At 43.9% G+C, this 12,152-nt stretch overlaps 1 protein-coding gene across 1 annotated transcript in view; it reads left to right on the top strand.

Moving 5' to 3' along the window:
• Nucleotides 1–12,152, top strand: part of LOC135400448 (N-acetylated-alpha-linked acidic dipeptidase 2-like) — an 86,824-nt gene that overhangs the window by 60,908 nt on the left and 13,764 nt on the right. The window contains exons 13-16 of the mRNA XM_064632280.1: nucleotides 6,111–6,175; nucleotides 6,233–6,321; nucleotides 8,465–8,546; nucleotides 10,125–10,365. Coding sequence (XP_064488350.1) covers nucleotides 6,111–6,175; nucleotides 6,233–6,321; nucleotides 8,465–8,546; nucleotides 10,125–10,365 — 477 coding nt within the window. The remainder of the gene's footprint in view (nucleotides 1–6,110; nucleotides 6,176–6,232; nucleotides 6,322–8,464; nucleotides 8,547–10,124; nucleotides 10,366–12,152) is intronic.

Raw genomic sequence — 12,152 nt, 5'->3', positions numbered from 1 at the left:
GAAAAAGCACACGATACGTAACGTTTTGAAATATGTCGACAGGCGCTCAATATGGACATGTACCATTTCTCCAGCAGTGATTGAGCATCGAACACTGACCTAAACAGCAGCCAAACCATAGAGCGAATCCTTCTTAAAGGAGTACAGAGGGCCGTCCAAAAAATTTTCAGGTTAAAACGTCTGATGAAAGAGTGTGTCATTTTACCGAATGGCGCTAAAGGTTTTGATTTGTGCAATTTATTTCCCAGAAAAAAAAATCGCATAAACATGGGTCCGCGCCTTCACCCTTAACTCGCTACTCCGGGTATTACGAGGAGGAGAAGGTATGATGCCAGGTGACCGATGACGTTTGATGACGTTTGAAGATGAAGTTTGATGACGCTCTTAGCCAACCATCATCTCGAATGATATCGTCATCTGACCTGATTTGTTGAAAACGGGAGGCATACGCCTTTTCTGTGACAATTATGACCAGCATAAGTGTCACACAAAAGGCGTACGCCTACCGTTTCCATCAAATCAGGGCAGATAACGATATCACTCGAGATGATGGTTGGCTAGAGCGTGCTATGCGGTGAAGTTCATTTTTAAGAGTGTAGCTGTTTTCGGAAATGGCGGCTAAAAGAAAATTTCAGCATGAATATGGGAAGGATTTGTATGACCTTCAGAGAGTGTATCACGGTGGTCAATCTTTCACGAACAAAACTTTATACATAGTATACCAGGGCATCACTGCACCATGCGTCAATCGCAATTATGTTGGGTTGTACAGGGTGTTACCCTATAACAGTCCATCAGCGCCGGCATGCCGTGCTCGCCACTTACTCAATGCAGGCGGTACAGTGTGTTGCCTACGTATAAAACTCATAAGGTCACTCCATCATGGTAAATGTCGAAGTGATTGAGCACCGTATCGCAAAGTTATAGCGCAAAACGTGAGGTTCCCGTAGTCAAAACAGCCAAGATGGCGCCTCTCAGTAAGCAGACGACATCCCTTTTGGGTGGTCGTCTGCTGAGTGCGTCCGCATTTTTCTTCTAAACGGTAGCGTTGCGTGAACGTTTGAACTGTGGTAATTGAAGCACGAACTTTCATTTGAGAGCAAGTTGTTTTTGCATTTTAGTGTCCCTTTAACATTTTCCAACATATTCTTCATAGGACGTTCCTCCAACTAGCACATCGTCAATGGGTGCGTTAAGTAGGCGACCCGGAGCGCGACTGTTTCAGGGGCGGGGCGGTGTGGGGGTGATGTAGGGGGAAGGTGCGGTCTTGCTCTGGAGTGGCGACTCTGTGCACCCTGGGGTGGGTACAACGGGGAGGGGAGTGGTAATGGGGGAACAAGAGAGGGAGTGGCACGCTACCTCTCTTCCTTTGGGATTTCGGTAGTCCAAGAGGCCTACGCGCCACCGAAAACATACGAGCATCCCTCAGTAGTCTTCGCTGGGATCATCCCTGCACCAACTAAGCACTACACTCTTAAAAATGAACTTCACCGCATAGCACGCTCCTAGCCAACCATAATCTCGAATGATATCGTTATCTGCCCTGATTTGTTGAAAACGGGAGGCGTACGCCTTTTTTGTGACACTTATGCTGTTCATAATTGTCACAAAAAAGGCGTACGCCTACCGTTTTCAACAAATCAGGGCAGATAACGATATCATTCGAGATGATGGTTGGCTAGGAGCGTGCTATGCGGTGAAGTTCATTTTTAAGAGTGTAGGATTATTGGCGAAGTTACTTCATGCGAGTGTTTCAGACATCACTCATTTAACGTTACACAAGCTCCACTCGCGCACCTGGGAGTTTGAGACTCCGAGCCGCTGTTTGCACTCCCGTTTCATTTCGGCGCATGGAAGCAGACGACACGAGCCCGGGTGCACGAGACAACACTCTCTGGACCACTGATCTCGATTGTAAAAGGCTGGATCGCGGATAGGGAGCGCGAGCGTGAAGAAACCGGCCGCCATCTTACTGTACCCACAACAGTCGCCGCAGCGATCATGGCAACTTCTTGCAATTACGGTCGTACCAACCGTACTGGCAAGGTTACAGGACCTAAATTTATACAGGTGAGTCACTCTTCATCAAGGAATAAATAGGTGTCCATTCTGTATATTTAGTTGACCATTATGAAGTGTTTTTTTGCCCAAAACGAGCACTGGATGCAGGTTGCTTGATCGCTCTTCCGACGTTCAATCGAGCACACTTGCATTTTACCCGGCGGCAAATACAGTTTGAGTGCATAATATGCTTGAAGGAACACGTTACACCACACAGGTAGTGTTGTCATCAATATATGTGCGAGCACTCGAGCGCTTTTTTGCATGCATTGCTAGCAAGGTACATGGTGTTCTCTGCGAAAGCAAGTGCCACATTCATTTCTTTGAATTAGCTTCACGCACAAGTTCGGTATTACGTCATAAGGAGACCACGATTGTCACCTTTTTTCATGTATTGGTATTGTTTTGTGCCTTGATTTGATTTGTGACAAAGAATCCTACGTAACGGTGGTGTGGCGCGACTTGAATAACGCCTTTGTATCTGAGCTGTATCGTCAGCTTGTTACGATAGTAATAATTTGTAGCGTGTCGTGTTATTTGTATCAGTTTTTAAGGCAAAAGTGGTCTCTCAATACAGGTTTCGTCATGAGGGCTACCCAGTGAATAATCTGTGCAGTGTGATACGGCTGGGTGTACAGGTAAGTATCACGTTCCTCATCCACTGGTTTCTACTTTACAGGAAGGAACAATCTCAGTGCACGCACTGTGGTTAGCCTCTCTCAGTTTTGCACATTTTCTTACATGTTCACATCAGAAACACACCTTACACTTTAGCCTCCTTCACCCAGCAATATAATAATTAGAGATTATAATTCTTTTTATAATAGTTTTTAATCTTTTTAATTTTTAGAAGATACAGGGATTGTAAACCATGTTTTAAACTGATGTTTTAACATTTGTCCAATGCATTTATTAAACAACATACTGCAAACGTATTTTTATTCGCGATGTATTAATTTTCGCGAATCGCATTTGGGAAGTTATTCGCGAGTATTTAATTTCGCGATTCCAGGTATGCTTCCTTCCGTAGGATCAACGTGAAGCTGTGTTCGCGAGTACAATTTTTCGCGATTTTTTAGCGATCGCGAAATTCGCGAAAATTACCTAATACATCGCGAATAAAAATACGTTTACAGTATTCATTTTAACTGGTTGCGCCCAAACCAATGTTCTGATGTATTACTTCCTTTGTTGTCGATGCACCATAAAAATTGGAATAATCATCATCAATGCAGGTTACTGCACAGCTGCCTCGACATACTCAAGAAATGGTTGCAGAACCTGCGTAATGCCCACAAACTTTGACTACCACAGCACCTCCAGAAAGTAAAGGCACATGTGTCACATGGGATTTTTAAAGGCATTCACAGTATATAATACCTTGTATGAACTGTTGTAGATTTAAGCAGCCTCTACAGTACACTGTCAGAAATTAAAACTTGTCAGGGAACTGTGATAATTGTTTCAGTTAATAGGCATGCACATATACGCTATAAGAAAATTATTTATTGAGAATGCACTTGTCTGTCTACACATGTTGTTGACATCTACTGTTGATCACATTCATTTATCACATGTTATATTCTTATATATTATTATATTATCACATATTCGATCACATTAAATTTAAAATTTTAGCATATATGAGAAAATATCAGGAGGGAAGTTGCTATTCATTGCTCATTCCAACCTACAAATTTAGAGAGCGTACCTGACCATTTTCATTCCTAAAATATATATTGCCATTGTAGCAAGGTCACAAAACAATAAATGTAGTCTTTTGCGACCTCCCTGCACGTTCATTGTATCCTGAAACGCATAAGTGCAAGAAATAAATCTTGAACTTGAATAAACTTGATGTTGTATAAACTTGACATAAAATGTTGAATAATATAATGAATGATATAAAATATTGAATAAACTTGAACTCGTATATTCTCTTTACTCATCATCAGTGGTCTTCATTACAAAAGCATATCGTGTTAGACTTTTTTGTTTGCGTTTCACAGGCTGGGTACACGAGGGCCAAAATGACAAAATCACAACTGTTTCAAGCTCCAAATAGTCCTGTTGCAATTTGAAGACCATACGTGGAGCTGCATTTTTTGGAACATGCTCCACATAACAAGCATGACAAAGTCAGCACTGGATAGCAGGACCCCGTCCCCAAGCAGCTTTTCTAACGCTGCAGTTGTATTCAACAAGAGCATGTGAGTGCTGGAGAAGGACATTCAGTTTGGCACAACCGCGCCTGCAAATAATCAGAACAAATAAAGGAAGAAGCAAACAAACATAGAAGGGCTGTACGTCAAAAAGAGATAAGTCCTGTGTCTCAAGGAGGTGTTACCACTTTCTAAGTAACTTAATTGATTAAGCTTACACCACTACCTGATTAACTGTCCTAACGAGTGTGATCTAATTGCGTGAAGTAATTATTTGGGCTGGTCCAGTACGTGTGTCCATATTTGCGAGGCAAAGCACCGCTGTCGTTTACTAAAAGACCCTTTCTAAGGCGATGCTTGATATAAATCATACTAAACGCATACACGGCTAAAACAACGGCTGTGATTCTACAGAACGATCTCTTTCTGCCATGCGAGTATATCTTTTCCCGGACCGTTCTTTATGGAACAATTTTTGTCCAGAACGCAGTACGGGATATTATATACATGGTTGTTGTTAACCTCAAGTCGTTTCTTATTGAAATATTGGCTGGGAACCGTGTTGTAGTACAATCCCCAGCGCTGCACTGCAGTGACGGTCTAGTTTCGGAATGCAAAACATAACGTAATTAAGAATCGAACGGCAGGACACATGTGAAACACTGTTAGGATACATCAGTATACTGGCACCTTACAAAATTGTGTGATGACAAACAACGATCAATGCTAGCAGCGCAATAAATACTCACAATCTCTGTTGCCTCCGATTGTTTCCTATGGGCACACACAGCACTTTAGGGCCCACTAACATGGCGGCCCGAAGGCACGCCTCTCCCCCACGAGCCACTCTTCCATGCGCGATCCAGCCTTTATACATAGAGATCAGTGCTCTGGACATACTGTTGTCTACATAAGGATGTTGTATGTTGTGAACATACAGTCGTCGTCGCTATTCGTCGTCGTCCATTCATCGCCGTCATCTCGGTGATAGTGGAGAGATGTCCTTCCCGCTATAGCCACTCGCTCTCGGTGCAGTAAAGCGAAAGCGTAACCATTTCGCCCTCCGTTACACTCAAAAGCAAAGTTACCACGACTACCCTTCCATCCCTCTGAATGAATGAACTTGCCCGCTTGCGCTCGCCGCTATGGTGTTCCGTAAGCTCTTGTCCGGGACTGTATATCCTGGCAACGCTAACTAGGCTGCAAATGCTAAGCCACTGGCTGCTGTCAATTACAATGAATTGGTCGCGTGCAGCTGCGGTGACCTCACCAAGATCGCGCCTTTATGAGAAGCAGCGTGCAACCAAATGAAATGCACATATATTTGATTTCACCACATTCCCCCTAGCTATGGGGTCGAGTATCTCCCTGGCGCTGAAAGTTTCCAATCATCATCACTAAACTAATCACTTTATTTACTGTGTTTTCTAGCTCTGCTTTTTTTTTAGCTCAAATTTTTCGTTCCTCACGTTGCTTACTTCTGAGCTTTCAGTTACATGAAACCGAAATGAAAACTGCAGTTCCATCCGGCTGGCAGGATATGCGACACGTCGTCGTCTGGGGAGCAGCATGTCAAGTGGTCTTCTCAACGCCGCCATCTTGATTGTTTTGACTACAGGAATTGCACGTTTTGAGTTATAACTTCGTGCTGCGGCGCTCAATCGCTTCGAAATTTACCAAGATTAATTGTCCTTATGAGCTTTATACGAAGATCGCACAATGTGCCACCTGCATTGAGTAATTGGCGAGTGCGGCATTGCGGCACGGGTAGGCTCTTATAGGGTAACACCCTGTACAAGAATGGGGCGCAAATAGTTTCGGGTGTACAATGAAATGTCAGTCGTTTCGCCCAGCCGTTAGAACTGATCACGCTGTTTTGCTCTCCAGGTGACAATTTCTTTCCGAGGGCGTCACCAACGATAACCAATTCGATACGTCTCATTTCTTCATTGGTACGTGCCACTCTCCCCATGTTGTTAACTTTCTTAAAAGCAAGTACTTCACCTTAGATTCCTCACTACAAGAAAAGTACGGACACATTACTGGCCATCTGGTCATCACAGCGTGGAGTGCCACGAGGTAGTCATGACATGCCCATGTAAAGTATTCAGCTTTTTTCCCTTACGATTATGTGATAGACTCTCGCAGTTATGTTTCTATTTCTTTCTTATCGCGGTTTCTAGTTCAGGGTGGCCAAAGCGAGACAACCGAAAAAGATAACCGCTCAGTGGTCGTCCAATAGTCTCAAACAGTGTTACGTACTACATCCAATCATCACACGGAACGATATTGTCCTCTCCTGATTTGTCTCGTGCCCGTGCTCTCCGTTTTTCTGATAGCAAACAGACCAATTATTCTCCGCCGCTGTTCACGCTTCCATTCTTATACATGGACCGTTTTTCTCCCTTCCCCCGGAATGCACAGCACATCGCCCGTTTTTTAGACTCGCGGAGTCTCGGGAGTGCGAGAGGAGTGTACCCGGATGGTCCTTCACACGGATATGATCTCTTTCGTGTTCGATTTTCACAAATGTACAAAAATAAAAATGAGTCCTTCCAGGGGCTTTTTTTTTGCATTTTCATCAGAAAGAAAACATTTTTGTCGGATTAGAACCAAACTTTTACCTTCGTCATGCGAGGAGTATTCCCGGGAGCGAACTTAACAGAGCGGCGAAGGGAGTACAGCTGGCGCCGCGCCGTGGCGAGCTGCCGTGCAGAGCCACAGCGAGCAACTACGTGACGTGTCGTGGTCCTGCCAGGAACATGTGCCGAAGGATCCGGCGTATGCGTTCATCGGGAGCGGAAATCTCCATGACGCCAGCTTCCGCGCGAGACAACCTGGGCCCCTACGTCATTTGTTACATAACGCCACCGCGCAAAGCACGCTCGTGGGCACTATCAGCTTTATCAGGTTATCAGCCGACGCGTTTTTTGCGCCTCTTGCCCACCATTTCAAAATTTAACCTCGAGCTGGTGTTCTCGTGACGTCACATGCGTGTAAACAGAGGATAGTCTATATGGGCCTGTTGCGCTAAAGTTTCGTCGGGCGACCGCAGCGCCAACTGCCCTCCTCTAGTGTAGAGCGCCCTTACTATAGACGGTAGTGTCCGGCGTGTTCCCTGCCTTTCTGCCGTACAGGGAATGTCATGTCTTTTGTGGAAAACCTTGCGCCACGATTTTTCAGAGCTGCAGTGTAAGTGATACATGTCTGTGTACGGAAAAACCTCCAGCTACACGACCACAAATAGCGCTGCGGAAAACGGTTCAGAGTGCCCCCAAACGTCGTGAAACAGGCCCATACCACCGGTCGCGCCACTTCACATCAAGATATCACGAGATTGGGAACGAGTGGATCGTTCGCAAAACAAGCGCACGTGGTTAATGCCGTTGTGTAACTTCGTGGTATTCAAGTGTTGTAAGGTAAGGTCAGTGTAGTACTTACCTCGCACACGAAGTGTTCCTCCGTATTTCCTTGGTGCAATGGCACCCATTATCGAAAACAACCACCAATACAACTCATGTCATTGGTGGCTGCCAGCGTACGTGGCTTTTTGCCAACGACGTGTCGCGACGTCTGGCGTTGTGACGTAGATTGTTTGCAAACAGAGGGTGGACCGGTGTATTGCACTAGGATGACGACGCACGATTGATATTGTACATTCTAAAGATACAATATATTACAATAAGTCTGATATTGCTAAACCTGACTCGGGCCAAAATAAGGCAATACGTTTTGTGTTATCGCGTTGCGATCCATGGTTTTCACCAACTGCGGCACTTCGTGATCATGACATTACTCCACTGAAGGTTCGACGGCGTGCTCTTCGCCTTAGAACATTTCATTCTATTATTAATGTTAAAGAAAGAATTCCTGTTAGCAAATATTTATCATACGCTGGAACATCCTCACTCAGAAGCTCTCATCAGCTAAATATTGTTCCCATTTGTACGCGTGTTGACGCTTTTAAGTATAGCTTTTTTCCTCGTTGCGTTGAAGACTGGAACGCTCTGGATGGTTCTGTCCGTCTATTGTCCTCTGAATGCTTCTTTGATGCACTCCTGCAATTACCCCGTAAAGGGGTTGCAGTATGTTCAAATAAAAAAAAAAATAAAGAGCTCCTACTCAGATGAACAACTATGCATGAGTCATGAACCGTGATGGGCGGCTTTATGCATTTGGGTGTTGTGTACTGCTCCACATCGTGCAATGATAAAAGGGCTTTTGTTCGTCTTTTCAAACAGGTCACTGCCTGTTATCGGACGGTCGGATGATGCTCCCTTCGTCTTCGGCGGTGGTGTGCCCACTGCCTCCATATCGTTCGCTGTAAGTATAAACAATTGCAGAGTTGCATGCGCAGTGTTTCAGTCGAATGGCGTTCATTTAATCTTGATACATCCTATCTGAGGTGTTACACACTAATAACACTCTCCTAGCACACTGTTCTCCCTCCTGATCCGCTAGATCATCAAGCATGTGAACTAACTATACGTATTAAGTAAAGCAAAGAGCAGGTTGTACTTCTTACGAAGAAGAACGTTGAAGGATGCGAATTCGGACACAAAGTTAATTTCATATACAAGACCCTCGTCCGCTCCCTTTTTTGATTACGGTTCTGTGATCTGGTTTCCAACGACTATCACAAAAATTAAGGAGTTTGAGCAAATTCAAAGAAAGGCAATTCGTTTTATTTTTAATAAATTCGCTCGTCATGATTCACACACACTGTTAAAACAGAACTTCACCACATAGCACGCTCTTAGCCAACCATGATTCCGAATAATATCATTCTGTGTCCTAATCCCATTTTCAACAAATCAATACACAGAATGATATCATTGGGAATGATGGTTGGCTATGAGCGTGCTATGTGGTGAAGCTCTGTTTTAACAGTGCACGCTGCTGCTCGAATCGGTAGAGGTTTCCATGTTACCCAATAGAGTGTCAGTTCCACGTTTAAGGACAATCTGCACTCTTAAAAATGAACTTCACCGCATAGCACGTTCCTAGCCAACCATCATCCTTTATGATATCGTTATCTTGTTATCGGCCCTGATTTGTTGAAAACGGGAGGCGTACGCTTTTTTGTGACACTTATGCTGTTCATAATTGTCGCAAAAAAGGCGTATCCACGTCACTGGAGATAACCAGATTATGGTTGGCTACACTCTTAAAAATGAACTTCACCACATAGCACGCTCCTAGCCAACCACCATCCCGAATGACAACGTTCTCGCCCCTGATTTGTTGAAAACGGGAGGAGGAGCCTATTTATGCACAGCACAAAATAGGCTCCTCCTCCCGTTTTCAACAAATCAGGAGCGAGAACGTTGTCATTCGGGATGGTGGTTGGCTAGGAGCGTGCTATGTGGTGAAGTTCATTTTTAAGAGTGTAGGAGAGAGCTATGCGGTGAAACTCATTTTTAAGAGTGTGGTTAATCATTAACAGTCAGTCATGCATTGATCCATCATTATACACTAGAATGACGAATAGAGGAAGTTCTCGAAGCAAACACACTAAATACATTGAGCCCTATTGTTTACATTCTAATTATTTAAAGAACTCGTTCTTTCCTGTGGAATTGTTCGCCACAGCAAGCTGTTGACTGTAACTAACTAGCATCATTTATTGACCTTGTTCAAAGTGTTTTGCGTTGAATTTTGTTAGATGCGCGTGAACTTTTATAACCTTACTATTCATATAACACCCATAACCATGTAGTCTCACTGTTCAGTCGTTCAGTGCATTACCTGTCACTTTGTATGCCACTCCTTCTATGACATTTTTGATGTCGGAAGTATTGTAAATAAATCATACAAAAATGGGGTCATAAACCCCCCTCTCATGTCACATTACTATTCAGTCCAGCGGTTTAGAGTGTTGTGGCTTTTTGATATTCACAGCATAACTACAACGGAACGGCAGCGGGATACGACGCATTTCAGATGGTAGCAAAATTCCCGGATCCAGGCCTTCACGTGAGCCGGATGTCTGCACAGCTGGTAGCGTCTCTCGCACGAATGTGGGCTGACCGAAAGATGCTGCCCTACGGCATACACGAACTGGCATTCACCCTGCGCGCCGGGCTGGATGACTTTACTGCACGGCACGAGACCGCAATTAAGAACAACAAACTGGACTTGAGTAAGTGCTGTGAAGATATTGTTTCGTGAGCTGGGCCCCAAGTTGCGATCCTTTTCCCATCAATGTCATTGACATAAGGTACTCCTGGTATTGCTTGGTACCCATATTCAGTTGGTCTGTGACTAACCAAAATGAAGAGACGGAGAGAGGGTCGAAAGCATATTTATTTATTTATAATACGTTAAAGACCCAAACGGGTCGAACATAACGGATAAGTTGGGCGACAATAACAGTGATGGCCAGTAGTTAACTACGTGTAGTTAAACTACCTCATTGTAGTTAAAAAGTAGTTATCAACTACTTGCAGAAATGTAGTGCGCAACTACTAGTTAAACTACTATTTCGAGTAGTTAACTACAGTAGTTAGGCTACTGCAGGCGCCAACTACTTCCGATTTTGCCGCAAGCTTTACGGCACGATTGTGCTTCCGAGCGGAGCTACTTGTTTGATGAGAATGGAGGTGCAGAGCAATCGTACCGTGCATGTGTACTAAATCTTCACTGTTATTACTGCTAGTGATTCATATTTAGGTGCCCAAGGACACTATAGAATGGGATTGGTGTTGATGGATAACGTTAAGTAATTAGAGAAGTAGTTAAAATACGTTGCAGTAGTTAAATAAGTAGTTTTAACTACCTCCCCTGCAAAGTAGTTGAACTACTAGTTAAACTACTCCATCGCGAAGTAGTTAGTAGTCATAGTTAAACTACTGTACAAGTAGTTAGTGCCCATCACTGGACAACAACACTGTAGAAAAAGAAAAAAAGTAACTACCATGATCGGCAATCAGCAAGAGAAACGTCAAATATACTAAACAAAAGGAAATACAACACTAAAGTCATCAAGACATAACGCAAAAACCAGCAAGCATGTACACACATAGATGCCGCGAACAACAGTGCGGGAAAACAAAAACAACGCGAAGAGTCAGGGGAGAGATAACAAATTGGTGATGGCCGCCTCAAACCGGGGATGATCAGTAAAAAGTGCTACATGGCGGGGTTGGGTCATTTCAGAGTCTTGACAAACGGGGAATAAACGACTGGAAGCAGTAGAGGGTATTATACTTATGTACACAAACCTTATTTTCGTGTTTCCTAAGAACTTATTTTCGTGATCGTGACGTTCAGAGACCTAGGAAGGAGGCTGTGAAAGAGATATATCGCAGCCAGATCGTAGGTATAACTCTCAGCCAATAATCAACATCCCTTCTGCATGCGCGACATCCATTTGGAAGTTCATCTCGCGGTGAAATAAAATACGAGCAAGTGAAGGCAACTGTTGGGACTCGAACGAGGACGGGGCGCGTCGTAATCGTTACGCGAACGGTGGTGCTCTGAAATATGAAAATCCCACTGATAATATATCACTGCTTTTGACCCCTTTTGAAAAAGCAGATACCGAATTTACGAATTTAAACGAAACGTTCGAGGCAACAAAAATAAATTACACCATGAAGGCAACCAGATCAAGTGATTGAAACGCAGACGAACGAGGTAGGGGAAATGGAGCGAGTACATCGCGGAATAAATACCTCGATAATGTAGTGCAATAATATAATAAATAACAGTACAGCCGTCATAACGTTATCGAGATCCATGGTCTACCATACCATGACAAAGAGTTATTTACACGCTGAGTAAACTGGCGCAGGTCTCGAATGTCCCTCAATTTGCCAACAATGCAATAGATGTTTTCCATGGGCCCGTTCAAAAGCAGGCAAGTTAGCTGCGGTAATTGTAAAACTTCCAAAGCGAGACACACGCAGATAAAAAAAAAGCTACTGA

The sequence above is a fragment of the Ornithodoros turicata genome, chromosome 7, assembly GCF_037126465.1.
Source record: "Ornithodoros turicata isolate Travis chromosome 7, ASM3712646v1, whole genome shotgun sequence".
NCBI lineage: Eukaryota > Metazoa > Arthropoda > Arachnida > Ixodida > Argasidae > Ornithodoros > Ornithodoros turicata.
This window is presented reverse-complemented; position numbering and strand designations above follow the sequence as displayed.